General features: G+C 42.3%; 2 protein-coding genes across 2 annotated transcripts in view; one reads left to right on the forward strand and one right to left on the reverse strand.

Annotated features, from left to right (window-relative positions):
- Positions 1-6,455, reverse strand: part of LOC122557552 (ATP-dependent RNA helicase DDX19A-like) — a 51,963-nt gene extending 45,508 nt beyond the window's left edge. Inside the window, exons 1-2 of the mRNA XM_043705299.1 lie at positions 6,372-6,455; positions 464-688 (exon numbers count right to left, since the gene is read on the reverse strand). Coding sequence (XP_043561234.1) covers positions 464-688; positions 6,372-6,455 — 309 coding nt within the window. The remainder of the gene's footprint in view (positions 1-463; positions 689-6,371) is intronic.
- frmpd3 (FERM and PDZ domain containing 3) overlaps positions 1-24,017 on the forward strand; it is a 532,412-nt gene that overhangs the window by 209,853 nt on the left and 298,542 nt on the right. The window lies entirely within an intron of this gene.

A 24,017-nucleotide genomic window follows, 5' to 3' on the forward strand; every position in this document is an offset into this window, starting at 1 on the left:
AAGAATTGTTCGATGTCACGCCGCGTGTTGAATTCATCAATCCGGGAGCGTAGGGGAATGAAGATGAGGCCTCTGCTGAGGACAGATCTTTCATCCACAGAGAGGGGTAGGTCTGGAGGGATGGTGAAAACACGGCAGGGCTGGGAGCTAGGACCTGGTGTGGGGCTGGAGCTGGGTGTGGGGGCGGGGACGGAGATCGGCGTGGGGGCAGGGTTGGGCATGGTGATGGAGATCGGCGAAGGGGTGGGGTTAGACGTGGGGATGCATATAGGCGTGGGGACGGGGTTAGGCATGCAGTCGGAGATCGGCGAAGGGGCGGGGTTAGGCATGGTGACGGAGATCGTCGTGGTGGCAGGGTTAGGCGTGGTGACGGAACTCAGCGGGGGGGCGGGGTTAGGCGTGGAAATCGGCTTGGGGGCATAGACACATGCGGCGTTGTGGTCGTGTAGGTCAGTAACATCACTGGGGGCGGAAGTGGCTGCGGCGAGCACAGAGACAGAGTTATTCCCATAGCCGCGGAGGTCACGAATCTGTCGGCGATTGTCTTCATGGCGATCGTGGAGGCGGTTGTCTGAGCGGCGATCGTGGAGGCTGCGAGGTCGGTGGGGGCGGAAGTGATGTCATCGTCAGTGGCGGCTGCGGCTATTGCCACGGGCGATGTAGCGGGCGCGTGTGTAATGGCACCGGACTGATTTCGGAGGCCGATGGAAGATTCTGGAACAGTTGAGGAATCCGGAGTGTGGGGGTAAGTACATGAAAGTTTTTGGTACTTACTGTCTTTAATTTCCGATATGGCTTGGAAGAACTGTTTGTTTAGTTTATGGGATCCTTCTGTGGATAAAGAACAGGAGAGGTCCTTTGCAGGTCTGTGAGAGTGTTGTCCTGAGCTGGGGTAGGTCGAGTTGCAGGGAATGTAGGTAGCGGCGCATGGCTGCAAGCGGAGGATCCGGAGGGAGGTCTGTTGCTGGAGGTTTCGGATTTGGACCTAACCAGGACAACCAGTACCTACAACAAATCCGACATGTGGGTGCGGGGATGAATTGGGAGTGAAGGAGGAAAAAAAACAAAGTGTCCCGTAGGGAATGGTCCCTGTGGAAGGCTGTAGGGTAGGAGCAGGCAGAAACAATGCGTCTACCCAGGCAGTCTTTCTTGTGGCATTTAGGAAGGAGTTTGAAGCGGACTGTCTGGAGTTGGAAGATTATGAACTTGGAGGCAGTTGGGAGGAGATCACTGGATGAAATGAGATTAGTGACCATTGTGAACACAATGACTTGATGCTTGATGGTGGTGTCATGGTTCAGGGGGAGATAGGAGGAGGTGTCTAAGAGATGGCACTTGACCTCGGCAATGTAGGAGTCAGTACGCCAAACAACAACACTACCACTCTTGTTAGGACATTTGAGTACAAAGTCAGGGTTGTACCTGAGAGCATGGAGTGCAATTAGCTCAAAGGGAGATGGTTTTGAATGGTTGAGGGGTGGAGGAAGAGAAATTAAGATAACCGATGTCACATTGACAGTTGTCGATGAACAGGTTGAATAAGAAGGGTGCATAAGCAATACTGGTATCTATCTGACAAATTTACACCCTGTCCATAGGAAGAATAGGTCCGGAGCTGCCAATTACCATATCATCAATGTGTTCTTAATTACCAGCAAGATAATGGGAGTGATCTTGGAGAGTGCTATCAAGCAGCATCTACTCTTCAATAAGTACAAAAGCAAAGAGGTCATTCCACGCCTGCGATCATATTGGTTAGGATGCAGTTAAAATCAAGGGATCAAAGCCATGGACACAGTTAGAACAAATGACGTCAGTAATGAGGCTTTAGCTAAAAAGAAAAGCTAGAGAAACTGAGGCTCTGTTTTTTAGAAAAAGGGAAGTTGAAGTGCAATGTCCAAAATTGCAGAAGCATTTTCATCTGCAAATGTGTATTAATTATTTCTTCTGATCAATGAGTTGGTAACAAAAGCACATACATTTAAGAACATCACCAAAAGAATGAATACAGAGTTTTGGGGCAATGGTTTCTATTGATGCTTCAATAGCTAATTTAATTGTGTATTTTGTTTGAACCAAAGCTATAAAACAATTTACTTCTGAGTTATAAAATCATAGAATCTCCACATGGAAGCGGGCCATTCAGCCCACCAAGTCCACACCAACTCTGAACAGCATCCTACCCAGCCCCACATCCCCTAACCTGTACCTGTAACCCTGCATTTCACATAGCTCCTCCACCTAACCTGAACATCCCTGGACACTTTGGGCAATTTAACTTGGCCAGTCCACCTAACTCACACATCTTTCATCTGTGGGAGGAAACCAGAGCACCCAAAGGAAACCCACAAAGACATGGGGAGAATGTGCTAACTCCACATAGATACTTGTCTGAGGGTGAAATCAAACTCGGGTGAGATAGCAGTGCTAAGTTCTATCTTTATTTTACACTGGGCCATTCATCTTAGCTGGGATATTTTGGGAAATATAGTTGAGTTCATAGGCTCTAAATTTGGGAGGAATAATCATGTAAAACTCTTGCTTTGAAATGTACACTTTCCCTGAGAGAACGGTTGTATTTAAGTTAGAATAAGTGGTTCAGCTGTGACACGACAGTTAGATAGCCTGATACAGCTGACTGTTTGTTTGGATTTAACCTGAAAAAAATTCTCTTGGTTGAAGAATTAAGTGTACTTGTATGTGTCAGGGACTTTAGATAGCTGTAGACAGGCAGCAGGAGATAAGCATTGAAAGGAAGAAAACTAAAAAGAGGATTTGATACCCCATGTTCTCCTGATCCTACATGGATATTCTTTGGCAAAATGTTCTCATCATCACTAAGTGAACTATTATGTTCCGTACTTTGCTTCATGGATCGATAGTAATTTTTTAACTTTGTGAATCAATACACTTCAAAGTTCTGTAGTGATGTAAAGGACAACAAGCTTGCCATGTCCTTTTCATTTAATACAAAAATACCACAACAATTCTCTACATTGAGTTATGCATGGTGGAAATTTTGTCAGGTATTAACTTGCCAGACTTTCAAATCCAGGATCTGAAAATACTTTTTCAGACTTCTTCAAGGGCAGCTTTATGTAATGCGTTCCATTCTGAAAATTTACCTGTGATTCAGACTTGCCAATTCTCCCAGTGCTGCTATAAAAAACGTTCTGTTTGGAACTTTCAGTTGTTACGTTACATGACAAGAGAGACCTTTTTAATTTGGAAGAGTCAAGTGAGAAGATCAATCAACCTTATCCTGAAAGGCAGCCATCTCAAGAAATCAGTGCTGGTCTGGCATTGACTGTACCAGCAATAGCAGCCAGATCCTTAATTACCATGTATTCCTTCTGGATGACAATAAGCAGCATTGTGCATATGTAAAAAGGATGCAGGAAGAAGTGAATACACACAAAAAGATCAGAATATATTGCTATGACTGAGGTTGGGCTGTTTACAATTATAATGCCATTCCTCCACTAGACACAATTTTTAAATTTAATTATGTTGGTGATTTAGCTAGTTAACAAGTCAACCAGGTTTGTTTAGTAAACATCAAATATTAGGGACAGAATCTTGTAGCAGTCTGAATGATGTAGGATACTGCATCTGGGAGAATTGCTTGAAAAGTCCAGCGAGGCCTTTCTTAAAATTATAATTTTAAATGTTGACATGAGAATCTTTCCAGGGAGCAGAGAAAGGCCGAAGGAGTTATTACTTGTTTTCACTCTAAATGTCTGCACATTTTGCCTCACTAACTTGCAGCGTCCTATTGTAGCAGTTTCCTATTGTGAAAACTGGATGCTGAGATTTCCTGACATGAAAGTCTGACTAGGTACCTGGCAACACCAGCTGTTCACTGGCTCCTCCAGATCCCATCTTGGAAAATCAGCACTAATGGCTCAGGGCATACTCTATTAGCAACAGCTGCATGCATCCTACATCCACACATACAACCATTTGACAAGTGCCAATTTCCTTGCCCCATCATGGAATATCCCTGATAGACTTGCAGCATCATTCTGCACTTCGGTGCTGGTGCATCTTGAAGCACTGATCATTGCAATGCTGTTGCAAGAGCATTTTGCACATAGGGACAGGTACCCAGTTCATGGACTGGACCAGGCTGCATCTCGAGGCTGCTCACCTGCTCTTTTTAGCACTCGATGAACTAGCAGCTACCCAGATGCTTACAGCAGCCCTGCATGTGCCTGGCCTTGCACTACCATTTTGCTCCTTTGGTTAGAGCTACCACGCTCGCTTCATTGTTGTAAAGCCTTGCAATTTGGTGCAGACACAAAGCCCTCAATCAAACCAAGGGGTCCCAGCACATTAAGTTAGTCAGTCCAAAGGCTTGAACACGATCGGTTAGCTGCTGGGATGGTCAAGGTTGGGTTACTGTCCTCAAAATGTGTAAATATTGGCAACACTCCAGCTGTCTTGGCTTTCTCTGTGCTATTGTGGGTGTTTTCTTCTACCTGGAAGAAGAGAAAGGAAGATATTATGGAGATGTTGTTAATGCTGGTACAGGTGAGAGAATGGTAATGAGGCAATTTTCCCTTCAAGCCACTCACCATCCTGACTTGGAAATATATTGCCGTTCCTTCGCCGTTGCTTATTCAAAATCCTGGAGTTCCCTTCTTCAAGGACATTGTGGGTCAACTCACAGAATGTGGACTGCAGCAGTTCAAGAAAGCAACTCACCACCACCTTCTCAAGGGCAACTATGGACAAGAATGAATGCTGGCCAGCCAACAATGCTCATGTCCTACAGGTGAATTTTAAAACAAAACCTTCACAGTTGAGCAGACAGTGGAAAACCCATGTAAGATTTATTTTTAATTCATTCTCAGGTGGTGGATGATAGTGAGTGAGGGAAGATGTTGCATGTCATAGAGATATACAGCATGGAAACAGACCCTTCTGTCCAACTCATCCATGCCAACCAGATATCTCAATCTAATCCAGTCCAATTTGCCAGCACTTGGCCCATATCCTTCTAAATCCTTCCAATTCATCTACTCATCCAGAAACCTTTTAAATGCCGTAATTGTACCAGCCTCCACCACTTCTTCTGGCAGCTTATTCCATACACACATCACCCTCTGCGAGAAAAAGCTGCTTCTTAGGTTCCTCTAATATCTCCCTCCAGCTCAAATCCTCCAACCCTGGCAACATCCTTGTAAATCTTTTCTGAACCCTTTCAAGTTTCACAACATCTTTCCGATAGGAAGGAGATCAGAACTGCACAAAATATTTGTGATAGATTCTTGAGCTTGGTGCGAGTTGAGTGCAAAAGCAACGATGGAATGAATGTGAGGTAGCATACAGCAGATGGCAACGCTTACCTTGACTATATCTTGGATTGAGACCACACTGACCTAGATGGGCAACCTTGGACCAGGCTGGCAGATTCTGTGCTGTGGCCTTCTCTGCCAGTCCTGGGAGAAGAGAATACCCCTCCTCTGCTGAACCTGGCCACTAAGACTTTCTGTCCTTGCCCACAAAGTGAGGTGCCAATTTCAGCCTGTCTCCCATGTTCAAGGCAAATGTCATGAACAATGCAGAAGAGCTTCACATCCACTGTGCTCGTCCTGGCTTTTATAATGATGGCACTGGTGACTGAGATGTCAGTCCATCCGCAGATATTTGGGCAAGTGTTAGGTTCTTCAGGCTGCAGTGAGTGATAGGATTAGTCTGGTATGAGACGAGGAGGGTTCCAGAGAGGCTGGGTAGGTAGTTAATGAAGCATGTTGGGGCAATAACATGGGAAACCCATTGACCTCGCAAAGAGAGTCTGTGAAACCCGACAAAAATGACACACAAAATATCATAAGATTCGAACCCAAGATTGTTACCAACAACAAATAAAGATTATTGACCAACAATTCTGATTATTTAAGTCTCTATGCATCCACTTTTACTTGAAAAATCTGACCCACTCTAGCCTGAGGAGAAATAACAATGGGAACTTTACAGAGTGCTACTTTTTAAAATTAAAATTTATTTTTTTGTCAGAGGGTTGTGAGTCTTTGGAATTCTCTCCCTCAAAGGCAGTGGATGCAGGATCTTTGAATATTTTTAAGGCAGAGGTAGATAATTTCTTGATTGCTCTGGGGATGAAAGATTATTCTGGGGATGCAGGAATGTAAACTTCAGGTTAAAATCAGATCAGCCATGGACTTATGAGTGGCAGAGCATTGTTGAAGGGCCGAGTGGGTGGCGCAACATCAAGGGCCGAAGGGCCTGTACTGCACTGTTATGTTCTATGTTATTCCTTGTTCATGTGTTCATAAGTTTTAAAGTTTTGACCAACCTAATAAGCAAACTCATGAGAACATTTAAGTCATGATTGTCCAAAGTCCTACCTTGATTCTGAAGTTATTCTGCTCACTCATTTGCTGATACTCCAGTGTCATCCTGTAACAGTGGTAGTTGTCATTAAAAGGCATGTTGCTAGTGTTATGTGAAAACTAAAGTCCCCTTGAGTACTGAGATTCACAGTGATGGTTGCCGGTGTCTGAGCAGGTATGGAGCAAGCAGGGATCATATGCCATAAAAACAATCTGCTGGAAATGGTCAGATTCGGCAAGTATGTGGAGGGGAAACAGAATTAACATTTCACATCATGGTATTTCATCAGAAGTGAGAAAAGTTAGAAATGTATAGCTTTTGAGTAGATGAAATGGAGAAGTGTGGAAAAATAATGAAAGGGAGTTGTGTGATCAAGCAAAGGTGGGAGACATTGGCCCAGTTTGTTCACTCTCCAGATGAATGGAGACCAGCTGAATCCTCACATGTGCATCAGGACTTCCTGGCACACTGCCAGTGCAGGAATTGCCAGGGAAGTTGAAATACCTGATGAACAAGTCCCCAGTGTCTGGAACCTTCTGAAAAGGTTCACAACTCTGAGTTAGAGTCAAAGACTTCTGAGGGTTCCAACTCACTTAGGTAAATACCTATCCAGTTATCCACAATGACCGCCTTCCTTGTCACCCAATCCTTTCCCTATTAATACCTAACTCAATTCTAGCTTACATGGATACCAAATCATTGCCCATAGCCCCCACCCTCGACCTCCTTCGACATATGCCTGCACCCTGACAGACTTCCAAACCTCCCTCAAATATCCTTGTCAGTCACCTGAATACCCTGCCAACACCTGATCGTACTCAATCACTTTGTTTCCATCCTATTGCCCCACCCACCTGGCATCTTATCACACCGTACATCTGGCACTTGTACTCTTTAACTTGACAGCCAACCTCCCAACACATCTGCTACTCAACCCCCAGCTGGAACCCGTCTCTCCTCATCCAACTGGCATGCATGCTCCTTACCCACCAGACATTCTGGCTCCCACAGCACTTGTACTTCTCATTTATCGGATACACTTGCCTCCTCTCAGAAGCTGGCAAAATTGCTTTGGGGCATTAAAACATGCGAAACAGCTGCTATTGCCACAAAACAGGAAAGTGGTTTTTGCATAGATCTGTTCTGCTGCTGCCTATGTGGGTTGCTGGACTACATCTGTCATGAAAATTCTTGTTTTAATTGTCTGGCTGAAAAACTCCTGGGAAGACACGTAAAGTGCATTTTGTTTGATTGGGTCAGAAAGAACCATTTCAATTCTGATCAGAAATTTAAATGACCAAAGATTTGGTGGGAGAGAGCTAAAGAAGGTAGTAATGAGATTTAAAAAAAAATGAGTCCAGAGGCAGTGTGAATACAGAATGATGATTAGCTGTTGTCCAGCTAATTGAGACTGACTCACTTAAAGGAAGGAGAGCAAATTGGACGAACACAAATTACAAACTAAATATTGAATTCCAAAGGCTGTAAAGTGTCTTTGCAAAAGATGAGATGTTGTTCCTTCAGCTTCATTTAATCTTCTTTATCTTCAGCCTCCTGCAGTATTTCAGAGGTAGAAGTGTAACAACAAGGTGGAAAATTGAAACCGCAAGCTACCGAAAGTTCAGAATCATGCTTGCAGACTGAATGGAGGTGCTGTGTAAATTGGTCAGCAGATCTGCATTTTGTCTTCACAGTGTAGAGGAGATCACATTGTAAGAAGTGAATACAGTGTACTAAATTGAAAAAAAAGTTACATGCAATTGGCTACTTTACAATCAATGAATGTTTGGGACCTTGGATGAGGAGAAAAAGGGTAGCTGTTACATTTGCTACGTTTGCTCTGAAAGGGCTGTGAGAAGGGGGACAGGGTGTTTGGGAGGGATTGAGGAATGGGCCACAGTGTTGTGGAGACAACAGTTACTTCAGAATGTTGGAAGGGGAGTGGAAGATGGGTTCGGTAATGGAATCATGTTGGAGGTGACAAAAATGGCAGAGGAAGTTGAATACAAAGCCTGGTGTCATGGAAAGTGAGGACAAACATTGTGGTTCTACAAGAAAGGGTAAAGGATGGCAGCAGAGGTTCAAGAAAGAGATCTTCATGACCTGCATTTGAGTGTCCACTTCAGCACTGTAAAACTATGTGGATTTTGCCTGAGCTGCAGTAGAAATTGGAACCATACTACCAGACACTGCAAAATATTTAGTTCAGCTATCATTGTCACATCCACATGGGGGTGGCAGGGGAAGCGGATGTACTGAGAGAGCTGCAGATTCCCAACAGAACCTTGTGGCATCTTACATCTGAATTTAGGTTATGAAAAGCAGTTCTCCAGAGTAAGTGTCTAAGACTCTGTCTATGTAATTATTTTAGACTGTGGTCATCTGTTTTACTAATGTCAGAGCCATGTAATCAGCTGCATCATCATGAGTGACATGAATCCATCATTACACCACACACACAGGTCATATTCTTCCATTCTGCATGAGAGTGACTGAAGATAGGGAGGTCAGCTAATACACCAGCATCTTGGTGTGCATATCCATCAGTTACAGTAAGCCAGCCCATCAAAGTCCTCACCTCAACTTCTTGTAGCAGAACTCATCTGCATCCCCAACCTTTAGTGCGTTGGCACAAAAGCTAGCCCTTACCCCTGCAGTGGCTACAGCCCACTGGCACCTGGTGACTCGTCCAGTTGTAGAATCAAAGAATCCCTACAGTGAGGAAAGAAACATTCGACCCACCATACCTGCACCAACCCTCCCGAAGAACATCCCACCCAGACCCAGACCTGCCCCCCCTTTCCCCATAACTCTGCATTTCCCATTGTGGTATTGTGGGGAACATTTAACATTGCATAATGGGGAAAAAATGGCCAACTCTCAAATTATAGATCAGCAAATTAAATAGAACTATGGTAATAGGTCAGAAACAGTATTCAGAACATAGGATGAATGTCAACAAATTTTGCAACCTTGGTAAAACTTCAGTAATCTTCTTAATAGCTCCTTGTATATTTTGAACTGCAGATTTTAGCCTAAACAAAATGTCCATGCAACAGAAATAGAGTTATGGAATGATGCAAATGATTAATGTTTTGAAAAACCAATAAGACAAAGGTTCAGTGCTACAGATGATGTACATTTCATAATAACCTGTAATTTCTCAGCATATTTTAAAATATATAATTTTACTCCTTTCTTTGTAAAGGTGCAAAATACTGGAGAGTGCTGGGATCCTTTGGTTTCTCCCTATCTTATGTTTTTTAGCCAGAAAAACTGTGTGATGCATTTCTTTTAATAAAGACCGAACGATTTTCAGTTTAAGGTTGTTTTTGAATCTTTCATTTAGTGTTGAGTTTGCTCTCTCAGATCCCTGCTAATTAAAATTCAATTCAACATCATGGCCAGTCCACCAAACCTGCACATCCTTGGATTGTGGGAGGAAACTGGAGCACACAGAGAAAACTCTCATAAACACAGGGAGAATGTGCAAACTTCACACAGACAGTCACCCAAGGCAAGGTTCAAACCCAGGTTGTCAACTCTGCAGATCCCAAGTCTATGCACTAACTAATACTTATGCACTTACAATTTCTGAGATGATGCAGGAGTGTCAGATAAGTGTATCTTCTGCATCAGTGCTGTGCAATCACTCTGTCTTCCTTCTGAGCTTGCAGTAGCTAGGCTATCAGCCATTCCTGTAAGTCTGATAGTGGAAAATCAAAAGAGGACAGTTGGAGTGAGGGAAGGGAAGTTTATATGCTGCCCAGCTCAATGTGTCTGCTAGGAAACAGGAACTAGTGAGTTTGTAGTAAGCTGTGATGTGCTTAACCCTGCAATACTATGACCATCCAGCCTTAAGCTGTGTCCTTGTACAGACATCATCTTTCTGTTACACCCTGACAGTACTATTTTCTCTGAGCCCTCCCAAATCCAATTACTGGAGCCACACCTATCATCTCCTCCCATAAAATAAAATACCATCAAGGCTAAATTAACGCAATACAACATAATTAGTTATGTAAGTTATAGATTTAGGTATCTGCCTTACAAGTAAGTTTGCTTGAGATTCCCCTTCATCAGAGTTTCCCCAAGAAAAAATCCATTCTCCTCCCTTAGTCAGCAATCTTTTCTTCTTCGTATGATCATGATAAACATAGGGCACAATTTGTCGATCCATCCACAGCCTCAAACATCATAGTCCCGGAGCTCCGCATCACCCGGTTCTACTTCCTACCCGAAATTCACAAACCTGATTCCTCCGGCCGACCTTTCATCTCCTCCTGCTACTGCCCCACCAACGTATCTCCTCAGACTTTGACACCATCCTATCCCCCTTGGTCCAGGAACCCTCCACATAGGTTCGGGACACCACCACACCCTCCAGCTTCTCCCTGACTTTCAGTTCCCAACCACCAATGTCTCATCTCCACCATTTCTTCCTCTCTGGCCGACCCAACCAGTACCCCTCCACCAACACACTCATTCAATCAGCTGAACTGGTCCTCACCCTCAACAACTTCTCCTTCAAATCCTCCCATTTCCTTCAGACCAAAGGGATAGCTATGGATACCTGTATAGGCCCCAGCTTTGCTTGCCTCTTTGTCACGTATGCGGAATAGTCCATCTTCCGCAGTTACACTGGCACCATTCCCCACCTTTTCCTCGGCTACATTGATGATTGTATCAGTGCCACCTCATGCTCCCTAGAGAAGGTTGAACAGTTCATCAGCTTCACGAACACCTTCCAACCTGACCTCAAGTTCATCTGGACTGTCTTGGACACCTCCCTCCCCTTCCTGGATCTCTCCATTTCCATTTCTGGCAACCAACTCAACACAGACATCTACTTCAAACCCACCGGCTCCCACAGCTACCTGGACTCACCTCCTCCCACCCCTCCCCCTGTAAAAATGCCATCCCTTACTCCTAATTCCTCCACCTCTGGTGTGTCTACATCAACATGAAATGGTGCAAAGACTCTGTGTCAGTGTCGTTACTGCTCATCACTGGTGGAGTTTGTGACTATTAGATGCAGACCATTTTATTTGCCACGGGAATTCATCGTTGTCCATGTGGTTGAGCTGTATATTCCTCCTTGTGCTAATGCTAAGGAAGCATTCTGTGAACCAAATGGGGCTATTAGTGAGTGCAGAATGCACATCCTGACTCTCTGTTTATTGTTGCTGGAGATTTCAACCATGCAAATCTCAAGACTGTGCTCTCTAAATTCCAACAGCATGCAAACTTTGCAACGAGAGGGAAGAACACAATGGATCTGGTTTACACAAACATCCCTACACATACAGGGCAAAGCCCCAGCCCCACTTGGCTCCTCAGACCACTTCTCTTATGCTAATCCCAGCATACAGACCTCTCATCAGGTGTGTCAAACCAATTCTGAAGCAGGTGAAAATCTGGCCATTTCGGCTCCTAAAGACTACTTTGAGCGCACTAACTGACACGTGTTCAGGAAGGTGGCAACTTATGTTGATTCCGTAAGTTGACGGAATCACCTTACGAGTGCAAGCCATTGGTGATTTGCTACATTCGCAAGTGTGTTGATGACATCACTGTGTCCAAGGTCATTACTTCTTGCCCCAACCAGAAGCTGTGGATACCCACAAAGGTGTGTGCGTTGCTGAGGACCCCTGATTCCGCCTTCAGAGAAGAAGACATGGCAGCCCTAACAACAGCTAGGGCCAACCTGACCCGGGCCATCAAGGAGGCAAAGCATCACCTGCCTGAGCTGGTGATGCCTCTCTCCCAGATGAGTTGAACAACTTTCATGCACGGGTTTGAGGCACAAAATGATGAGGCAACGAGGAAGTCCACCTCTACAATGACCAGATGTTGTGTGTTCCCATGGCTGACGTGAGGAAAACTGTATGCAGCATCAACCCATGGAAGGCTGCTGGACCAGATAACATCCCTGGCAGAGTGCTCAGAGGATGCTCTGATGTACGAGCTGATGTTCTCACAGATATCGTCAACATCTCCCTGAGCTTCACCATAGTTCCAACATGCTTCAAGGCCGTTGCCATTGTCCCCGTGCCGAAGAAGTCTTCAGCATCCTGTCTCAATGACTACCACCCTGTTGTGTTTACATCCATCATCATGAAGTGTTTCGAGAGGCTCATGATTAGATATATTAAGACCCTACTGCCCACCCCCCCCCCCCTCACTGGACACTCTGCAGTTCGTGTATCAACCTAACCGCTCAACAAATGATGCTATTTCCACCATCCTCCATCTTGCCCTCACCCACCTGGAGAAGAAGGACACCTATGTCAGACTACTGTTCATAGACTTTAGTTCTGCATTTAACACTGTCATTCCTCAGCACCAGATTTGGAAAGTTGAGTCTGCTGGGCCTAAATAACTCCGATTGTAACTGGATCCTGGACTTTCTGACTGGGGGACCTCGGTCAATCCAGATCAGGAACAGCATCTCCAACACCATCACACTGAGCACAGGGGGCCCCAAAGGCTGTGTGCTCGGTCCACTGCTGTTCACCCTGCTGACACACGATTGTGCACCGATGCACAGATCAAATCACATCATCAACTTCGTTGATGTTACAACGGTAACATCAGCATGAACGAAGAAACAGCATACAGAGAGGTGGTGCAGACCTATCTCTGAACATGGATGAGATGAAAGAGATGGTTGTTGACTTCAGGAGGGCACAGAGCAACCACTTTCCGTTGGACATCAACAGCTCTGACTGTAGGTGGCGGAAATGACAGAGGATGTTGCGTTGAATCCGGAGATTGGTGAGGTGGAAGGTGAGGACCGGGCCTTTCCATTCTTGTTGCGGTTGGAGGGATGGGGTTCAAGGGCAGAGGTGCAGGAACTTCCTGAAGAAGGGCTCATGCCGAAACATCGATTCTCCTGCTCCTTGGATGCTGCCTGACCTGCGCTTTTCCAGCAACACATTTTCAGCTACAATTTATTTAAACACTTTATTAAAATACAATCAAAGAAAGGGGAATTTAAAATAACCCTATTGGAAAACTTAACAGAATAATAGATATAGTAACAATTACTAATTAACTGTTCCAATACAATAACATCCCATAAATATATCCCTTAGCAAACAACAAAATTCAGGCACAGATTCTCGCATGCAGGATGAAAAAGTCATAAAGAGAAAATTCAGAGAGTAGCAGCCAGGAGACATTCGCTGAAGCTTCCAACTCTATTGGAACCCCAATAACTTCTGCTTGAAGCTGAACCTAAAAGACCAGAAATCCTAACCTGTGAGAGCTGGCCATGCCAAGTCAGGCTGTCTTTAAAGAAAAGCCCAGGGCCTCCCATGCTGTTTATTCTAGTGACTCTGGTAGACTGCTGGGCATGCCTGCCCTACAACCACTCTTCCAAAAAAAAGGACAAAATAACTACTTAAAGTCACAGCATCGTCACACTATATTGTTTTTATTTTCAATGTTCTCACTATTCCAATTACTGTAAAGGTAGACTGGCACCTCAATAGTGCTCACAATCTGTCCCTTAAGCTTTTGTTATTGTGTATATGAATGTTGTTTAAATTGAATGGTTGTAGCATTTGCTAAACTCCATACAACATTTCCTTTGTGAACCAGAGTTTTTGAACTCTCCCTTGCTACTGCATGATAGCAAATTATTTAATGAAACTTTAAATTGTATCAAGTGGAGATGCGGTAGGAATTTACTGCTTTCAGGCTTTTTAAATCTATTTCTTTTTAGTACTGCATCTCTATACTGCTTACTAGATTTTCTTGCGCTTTCAGGGTATTTTTGATTTTTTGTAAGCCATCCAAATGGTCACGAACTACTTCTTCTATGGTTTTTCTGTCTTCAGCAGCCAAAAATGCCAATTAGATGATCCACCTTCACCTCTGCCAGTGGTCCCCAGCATCAAGATATCAGTCTTCAGCCAATTCAATTAACTCCATATGATATCCAATTGGAAGCACTGGATATTGTAATGGCTATGGGCCCAGACAACAGCAATGGTATAGAATTTGTGAGTTTTGAGAATACTTCTGATCTAGAACACACCACTCCCCTAGCCAAGATCTTCCAGTGCAGTTATAGCATTAGCACCTTCAGCTGCTTCATCAATTATCTTCCGTCCACTAGAAGGTCAGGATTCGAGATGTTCATTGTTGAATGCATGATGTTCAGCACCATTTGCAATTCCTCAGATCCTGAAACAGTCCCATGTTCAAATGCAAAAAGAACCTGTACAATATCCAGGTTTGGACTGACAAATGGCAAGTAACATTTGCACCACAAATTCCAACCAGTAAGAAAAAATCTAATCACCGCCCCTTGACTTTCAGTAGGGTTACTATCAATGGATACCCTACTATCAATATCCTGGGGGGTTACGATTGACCAGAAATTCAACTGGATTTGTCACATAAACACACTGGCTGCAAGAACAGGTCAGAGGCTAGGAAAACTGCAATAAGTAATGCACCTCCCGACTCCTCAAAGCCTGTCCAGCATCTACAAGACACAAGTCAGGAGTGGAATACATTCCACTTGCCTGGATGGGTGCAGCTCCAATAACCCTCAAGAAGCTTGGCACTATCTGGGACAAAGCAGCCCACTTGATTGGCACCATATCCACTAGCATCCACTCTCTCCACCACTGACATTCAGAAGCAGCAGTGTGTACTACCTATAAGATCCATTACAGAAATTCACCAAAAATCCTTCTAAACCCATAACCACTATTATCTTGAAAGACTATGGCAGCAGACACATAGGAATACTACCACATACAAGATCCCCTCCAAGCCACACACGTGGAAATATATTGCTGTTCTTTCACTGTTACTGGGTACAAATCCTAGAATTCTCTCCCTAATGGCATTGTGGGTCAACCCACAGCAGGTTTAAGAAGGCAGCTCAGCACCACATTCTCAAGGGCAGCTAGGGACAGGCAATAAATGCTGGCTACTGAGTAACAAGAGCTTTCTAGTTTTTCCAAAGATAAAAATCAATGATTTTCCACCCTTTAAGTTCTAAAATATGAAGCCTTTTCTTCACAAATTTTAACTAAGATTCTCTGACTGTTCCCCTGAGAAACCTTTATGCCAATATTATGTTCTAATTACTGTGTCCTTGTCCTGTCAAATCTTTACTTTTCCTGACATTTCTTCTTTTGCTAGACACATTCACTATATTTCTTTAAATCTGTTCATTTTCAGCTTGAACACATTCCAAGGCCTGTCAGATTCTGTAGTCCTGGTCTAAATGTATTTTCTGATGCGTTCACTGTTTCTTTACAGCTGTGTTTTGTGGAGTCTCATGTTGAGCGTTCATTGTGAGAAGTGAGAACTTTTCTTGACACTCACTTGTACTCCCTTACACTGGATATTTAATGTGCAGATGACAACATATGAGCAACTACCATAACCTTTGCTGCTATCCATACAGCTGATGTTAATGAATTAGTCACTGATGAGATAATTGAAATGGAAATGTGATGGGAACAGCAGCTTAGATCTCCTCAACAGAAACTCCCACTTCTCAGCAGATTCTCTTTATCAAGTTTCACAGTTGCATGGGAAAGAAAAGCTAATTACTTCCTCCCTCATGTGAAGAATTGTTAAAGGTAATCAGATCAACCAAACAAAGCAACCTTGGCCATAGTAGGATTTAAAAGTGTAATAACAGAGTTTGCTGACAGCTAGGTTCAAGAGTATCTGGGATCATGGTCTCAAGGATGCCAACAAAATCACAAACAATGAGGTTCTTCATTGTTTTGAGCTCAATAGCATGAGAGTACCCTGCAGAAAACAACTGAGGTGCAAAGGTCATATAACCCACTAGAGTGACTGGAATGCTAAAGAGGATCTTTAATTCTGAACTCTCTCAAGACATACATCAAGATGGCCAGTACAATCAAAATGAGGATACCCTCAAAACAAAGTATTTCAAACCTCCACATTGTACATGTAGTTCCATGTATTAATCCAAGATCTAAGCTCATCTGTCTTGCATTAAAATAACTAGACTTTAAGCTACTAATCCCACCATGTTCATTAACCTGGGTCTGCCTGCTCGTCCTATTGACTTACTTGACTGAACCCCACCATCTCCTCAATAACTGCACATGCTGCCCTACTGTTCTGGTTTCCACACCCCTACCACATGGATTTAAACGCTCCTGTATGGCACTAGCAAACATCCCTGCAAGGATATTGATGCTTCTCCAGTTTAGATCCAACCCATCCACCATGTACAGCTCCTTTCTGCATTGGATGGAAGAGATCAAGATATCTGCAGCCCTCCATCCTTCTCCAACTCACTGTTCTTTGACACAAGGTCCTTCGCAATCCCCTTCTCAGTCATGGTGAGTGAGCCGACTTCTCCCAGAATCATCCTCAGCAGCTCCTCACTGCCACCCTCTCCCAGTGAAACAGTTGGGTCAGTAGAATAGGCAGACCCTCTCCCAGTGAAACAGTTGGGTCAGTAGAATAGGCAGACAGATAGCAGAGGAGAAAGTGAGGACTGCAGATGCTGGAGATCAGAGCTGAAAATGTATTGCTGGAAAAGCGCAGCAGGTCAGGCAGCATCCAGGGAACAGGAGAATCGACGTTTCGGGCATAAGCCCTTCTTCCTGAAGAAGGGCTTATGCCCGAAACGTCGATTCTCCTGTTCCCTGGATGCTGCCTGACCTGCTGTGCTTTTCCAGCAACACATTTTCAGACAGATAGCAGATGAAATTTAACACAAGTGTGAGGTGAAACATTTCAATAGTAGGGTTAATGAGAGGCATTCCAAAAAATATGCAATCACAAAGGAAGTTCTTATGCATAGATCTTTGAAAATGGTCAAATATATTGAGAGAATAATTCACAAAGCATATAGGAACTTGGGCTTCATAAGTTGTACCATTAGTTGTGGCCCAACAAGGACTTTATTGTATTCAGTTCTGGTCACCACACAGTAAGAAGGCTGAGAGTGTGCTTGCCAAGGTGCAGGTGAAGACTTACCAGAATAGTTCCAAGTATGAGGGATATTTGCTGCAAAATCTAATTGCTGGTTTATTCTCCTTAAGTCAAAGGAGATTAATTGGAATTTGATGTAGATATACAAGATTATGACAGATTTGGTTAAAGCAGAAAAAGAAACAATGTTCACATTAACTGATTGCACAAGCATTGGGGAACACAGATGTGTGGTACGGTGAAGAGACATGGGGGGGTTTGTGAGAGACAACACTGTTATACTGTGAATGATAATGACCTGAAACTCACTGCCAAAAAGGGTGGTAAAAGCAGAGATGGATGATTTAAAAGGAAGTTAGGTGGGAACCTGTGAGAAATAGACTTTCAGAGCTGCTGGTAATGAAGAGGAAATTGAATAACAGGTTTAGTCCTCAGATATTAGACTGAATGGTTTAATTCTGGGTGATTTTGACTGTTTGATTAATGAGATAGTGGTTCAAGTAACTGTGCAGGTTTGACTTAAACTTCTTTTCGTTAGATTAGGTTAGATTCTCTACAGTTTGGAAACAGGCCCTTCGGCCCAACAAGTCCACACCGACCCTCCAAAGAGTAACCCACCCAGATCCATTTCCCTCTGACTGAGGTATCTAACACTATGGGAGAGCACATTTTCCTGCTTCTCGGATGCTGCCTGACCTGCTGTGCTTTACCAGCGCCACTCTAATCTAGACTCTGGTTTCCAGCATCTGTAGTCCTTGTTTTTACCTATCTAACAATATGGACAACTTAGCATGGCCAATTCACCTGACCTGCGGGACTGTGGGAGGAAACTGGAGCACCCGGAGAAACCCACGCAGACACGGAAAGAATGTGCAAACTCCACTCAGTCACCCGAGGCTAGAATGGAACCTGGGTCCCTGCTTCTGTGAGACAGCAGTGCTAACCACTGAGCCACCGTACCACCCTATAACCTTTTGAGATTTGGGAGTTTCATCTATTTTCCTTTTAGGAATATTTTCATTCTAAGATTTACTCTCACATTTTTGCCTTTTTTCCACTGCTCTGACACTGATTTGTTTTTGAGTAACTGTTTTCAGTCCAATTTTCCCAAGTAACATTTCAGTTTGAAGTAGGAACATTTGCAAGGCCATAGGGAAAGGTCAAGATCATGGAACCCGTTGAATCGTGCTTTCAAACAGACAAACCATGCATGTTGGATCAAATGACCCCATTCTGTGGGTTTCCAATGCAATGTAATTGTTGCAAAAATTGATGAACAGCCTTCTTCCAAAAGGAATTAATTCAGATTCACTGCAGTCATAATTCAAAGGAATCAGTGAGTAATTATTACAAGCAAAATGGAGAGAATCAGTTCAACTGAAGGCCCAAAGTTTCTGTACACTAGGGAAAAATGCACCAATTAAAAACATTCTATTACATCCTTTGTAATAGGACAAGATAATATTTTTCCTTGATCATTTAACTCATAGTATCAAAACAGCTTTGTAATAATTGAATTCATTGTTCAGCAAATGTTGTTATTCATTGGAAACATGAGGCCGTGGACACACAGTCGGGATGAGGAGGAGGTGGGATATGCTAAGAGTTTTGTGAATGAAGGAGAAAATTCAACGCATGAGAGTTGTGAACCTTGTGGCACCCAGAGTTTAAACAAAACTTAACTATATGAGCTTCGTTTGTCTCCAGCTCCTCTTCAAGCTGCAAAGCTACAACCTTTCCCTACTGGTTACAAAAATCAAAGAGGACATTCCATACTTAGAAAATAAGCATACCAATTTCCAGCAGGTGTCTTCTTTTGTGTATTCTGAAGGGTAGGTAAAACATAATTGAGAAAACTGTAAAGGACATTGTAGGTGAGTTCCCCAGATGATCATAACTACCCAACAATTTCATCCAGGTGGACAGAGTTAAAGTTGTCCTTTGTCTTAGTTCACAAAGCAACTAGTATTCATTTTTAGGGAGAAGCCAATATCAGAGGTCAGATAAAGTTTAAACAGTTACAAAAACCTGTTAAATCAAGAGGTAGTAATTTAGTTATGTTTGACTTTCAGAAATATGAAGTTTGTGGATGGAAGATAAGTGAGCAAAATTTCCTAAAATAATTAAATGTTTCAAGGATTGAAATTTATTTTAAATGGAGAAGCTGTGATGGTTGTATGGATTAAGAGGTGTATTTTGTCCTTTTTTCATATAAAGAAAGGTGGAGACAGAGGTACACTGCAGTCTGTTCCAAAGCCAATAAAGTAAACAGCTATTGAGACCTTGGGTTTTTTTTTAAGTTGGAACAATAGAAGCACCCTGAATGGGTGGCATCAATCCCCTACAGAACCAGGATTATTTTTAGTTTTAGCGTTAAGCAACAGTTGCTGCTGGGAGTCTTGAAGCTGAATGTGGAGGCTGTCTTTTCTCTCTCTGTTACAGATAAAAGCTGCTAGAATTGCAGGTGGGATAATCTATTTTACTGAATTGGCCTTTGCTCAGGGTATATTTATGGGATATTGCTATACTGGAACATTTTATTGGAACAATACATATATTGTTTTCTTGAGCATTTCAATCGAGTTACAATTAAGCCAATTCTCTTATATTTATTTTGTCTGTATTTTAACTGTAGTGTAAAAATAAAGTGTATTTTGCCTAAAGTTGAGTAGTTTGACTAATCAAATTGCATCTAGATGCAACACCTTTAAAATAAGAAAAGATTAGGGTTTACACTATCCACTTTATATGTGTTTAGAGAGTTGGGTCTGGTCCATAACAAAGTCAATGTTTTAAAGATTCTGATTGGCCAGGAATGGGTAAAGCTCATGTTACTGAAGCAAGTGGAATAGAAGAGATGATTGCCCTGCGATTCAAAATTTAAATCTGTTTTGCAATCAGTTCCTGTATCGGGTCTGCCCTCTGCTGGAAGTTCTTGTAATTTATTTTCCTGCTTTTTTGTGCAAAGACTTACAGCTGAAAAGTACACAACTGATGGGTCTTAAATGTTTAATAAGACTTAAGCACAAGTGTAGCAGTAATTTCCTTAAATAAATTTCAGTCCAAAAGCAATGCACATACTAAGTATGAGCAGCTGCAAATTAGACTTATGCAAATTAATGATGTAAAATATTAATAAAACTTTAGATATTTATTCCTATAATTAACATATTAGCACATGAAGTTAGGGAGTCTGTTCCCCTTCAGGCCTTGCCTTGTTTTTAGTGATTCCAATTGTAACTCCCTTGATTCGAATGAAGCAGTGGCTTTCCATCACCAAAAATGGAATTGGTGGTGGCTTTCCATCACCAAAAATGGAATTGGATCTTATGGTGGATGTACGACAATCTAATTTCTGCTTCAAGTGCATAGTGATGTGTATTAATCTTATTATGGTTTCAGTTTACTACAATTTCATATTTGCAATGATTTGAATGATTTCACTATGCAGTTCCCATATCCGTTATTTTGTACAATTGACTCACTGCCCAATATGTGCATACATGATAGCAAAGCTTATGTGATATAACAATGCTTTCCATAAGCCATACAAAATGCATACTATAAACACAAGCCTCATATGTGCTTCACCAATCATTCCAATTGTAAAACGCAGGAGAAGGAATGGTGGCTGAGAATGGAAAAGGAGAAAATTGTGTGGACAAAGGATGTGGATGAGATACTAAACAAGTACTTTGACATTCTTTTATCTAATAAAGATAGATGCAATGTAAAAAAGAAGAGGTAGAGTGTTGGATAGGAATAAACTAACTAAAGAGGAGTTACTTAAAACTTTAGAGCCATAGAGCTATACATCACAGAAACAGACTCTTTGGTCCAACTCATCCATGCTGACCAAATATCACAATCTAATTTAGTCCCATTTGCCAGCACTTGGCCCACATCCTTCTAAACCCTTCCTATTTATAAACCCATCCAGATGCCTTTTAAATGTTGTAATTGCACCAGCCTCCACCACTTCCTCTGGCAGCTCATTCCATACACACATCACTCTCTGCGAGCAAACTTAGATCCCTTTAAAATTTTCCCCCTCTCACCTTAAACTTATGCCCTCTAGTTCTGGACTCCTCCACTCCCAGGGAAAAGACTTAGTCTATTTATCCCACCGTGCCCTTCGTGATTTTATAAATCTCTGTCAGGTCACCCCTCAGCTGTCGATGCTCCAGGGAAACCAGCCCCAGCCTATTCAGACTCTCCCTACAGTTTTTACCATCCAACCCTGGCAACATGCTTTTAAATCTTTTCTGAACCCTTTCAAGTTTCACAACATCCTTCCAACAAGATAGCAAAGCTATTTAGTTTATAAGGGATGCATTCTAAGTTATTTTTAAAATGTAGTTCTTGGGATGTAGTCAACACTGGCTCGATCAGCATCCATTGTCCATCCTTCATTGTCCAGAGGGTTGTTAGGAGTCAACTGCATTGCTTTGGGTTTGGAGTTACGTGTAGACCAAACTAGCTAAAGATGGCAGATTTCCACTCTAAAAGACATTAGTGAACTAAGGTTTTACAACAATCAGTAGTGGTTGTATGGTCACCATTGATTAGCTTTTTATTACAATTTTTCTTTAATTATCCAAAGAATATTAGCTAGGGGTTCTGGATTTCTAGTCCAGTGACATTACTACTACACTACCCATCATCCCTGAGGAAAAGTTGTGAAGAATCTTATAAGCCTGGCAACTACAGGCCAGTCAACATCATGCCTGTGCTGTTGAACCTTTCAGAGACAGTGAGCAGAAGGGAGCTTAAATCTTAAAAATATCCTAGTGTGTTAGGAACCTGACAAGATCTCACTCTCTTCCCACTTTCCTATTGTTGTAGACATGGAGGATACCCCCAGGCAGCTACTGAATCTTATAGAGTGAACCTACAAAGCTGATCACCTAATTTTTTGGAAAACATTTTGTCCGCCCTTGGATATTGACAGCAAGTAAATGCAGATCAAAGTAGACAATCTTCACTGCAACATGTTTAAGCCATGTTTGCCAATGCTGCTAGTTGAAGCTGCTTTGAACCTGTCAGACCCAAAGGCTGTCATATTTGCTGTATTGGCTGAATTCACATGAGTAGATGAAGTAATAGACTGCAGGTATGTGACAACGAAGGCATCCTTAGATTACCTTGGAAAATTTGTTATCAGAAGGATTCTATTCCAGTATGACCATTGGAAGATTGTCATGTCTGTTTGTGTATGATATCCTGGAAGCTGCTGTGATGCTTTGATTTTTGACAGTATAATGTCCCACAGGTCTTTGCACTTCCCAATTGAGTCAGCAGATGACTCTGATGATGTAGCTGAAAATGACTCTGAGGAGGCCTGTCACTGACATAGAAGAAAGGTAAAACCAGATCTGTGCGAGCACAGAGATGATTATTCAATAATTCTTTAGGTTGCTGAAGATTGTGACTGATGCCTTGGCAAATCTGGGGTTGTCCATCAGTATGTGCCAGTAGGGGATCTAACATTGCACTTCCCAATTTCACATATTATTCATGAAGTTAAAAATTCCTTCATCATATTCTTAACCTTTGCTCATCTTCCATTGTACTCACACCATATCTGAAGACAATAATGAAGATAGCACATAATAGAAACTTGAAATAAAATGCAGGATTCAGTGAATTATTCATATACCAAACAATATTGATGCTGTTATAGACACCCAAGTGAATCCAAGAAAAAAATTCAACTTGAAGCTGTAAGTGATTCTCGCTTCGCAGAAGCTGCCTGACATTCTGAGTATTTCCAGCTTTCTGTGTTTTGATTTTTGACTATATCAAGCCTTATTCAATCATGAGCAACTGTTTGTAACAGCATGCTGAGACACAATTTCTGCTTAACCACTGCTCTGCTCTTGAAAACCTCATTTCACAAAATATTTCTCATTCCCCAAGAAGAGCATTTAAAATTGCAGAAATATATCTATATACTGTATTAAAGTTTGTGTCCTGTTACTTAAGCTCCTTCTTAATTTGCACGTGTTTGTGCATACTCTTTTATTTCATATACAGTGATTTGAATGTGATTAAGATTCCTTGCTTTTTATATATTTGAGAATTCTTCAATATGATTGGCTGAACAGCCAAACTGCTGGATGCCACAGATTCTCTAATTCATGTTCTAAAATCAAACTCATGCCAGTGTGGAGGAAGTCTGTAGTCGAGTGTATGATAACACTTTGTAGGCAACTTTGAGCACAACAATATTGCCAGGGATGACAAGCTCCAAGCAGTTGTGTCAAAATTACAAATGTGTAAACTCTGGGTGGTCTCATATGAGTTACCAGTGAGTATGGGCCCTTTCAGCAAGAGTGTCAAACATTTGGCATCAACTGAATTTTCAATGTTCTCAGAGGAGCACACAAATGTTTGGGGTTCAACAATTAAGTGTTATTTGCAAAACAGAGGGGTCTCCACACTCGACCTAATGTGATACAAAAGGAAGGTTGACTTTCTATTTAACTTTCCATTAAAAATCTGACTAATTTAATGAATGCTCTGTATTGTATTTCTAATTTCCTTTCCTTATTCTGCAGTCTGTCTCCGCCACAATTACACATGGTTATAGACAACTTTTGCTCACCAGTGAAGTTTATCAATTTGATCATGCTACAGTTAGCAACTAAACAATTGTCCAGATCTTCTGATCAAAATTAGAAACCTTATTTCTGACCCCAAACAGACAT

The sequence above is a fragment of the Chiloscyllium plagiosum genome, chromosome 15 (assembly GCF_004010195.1).
Source record: "Chiloscyllium plagiosum isolate BGI_BamShark_2017 chromosome 15, ASM401019v2, whole genome shotgun sequence".
Taxonomy (NCBI): Eukaryota; Metazoa; Chordata; class Chondrichthyes; order Orectolobiformes; family Hemiscylliidae; genus Chiloscyllium; species Chiloscyllium plagiosum.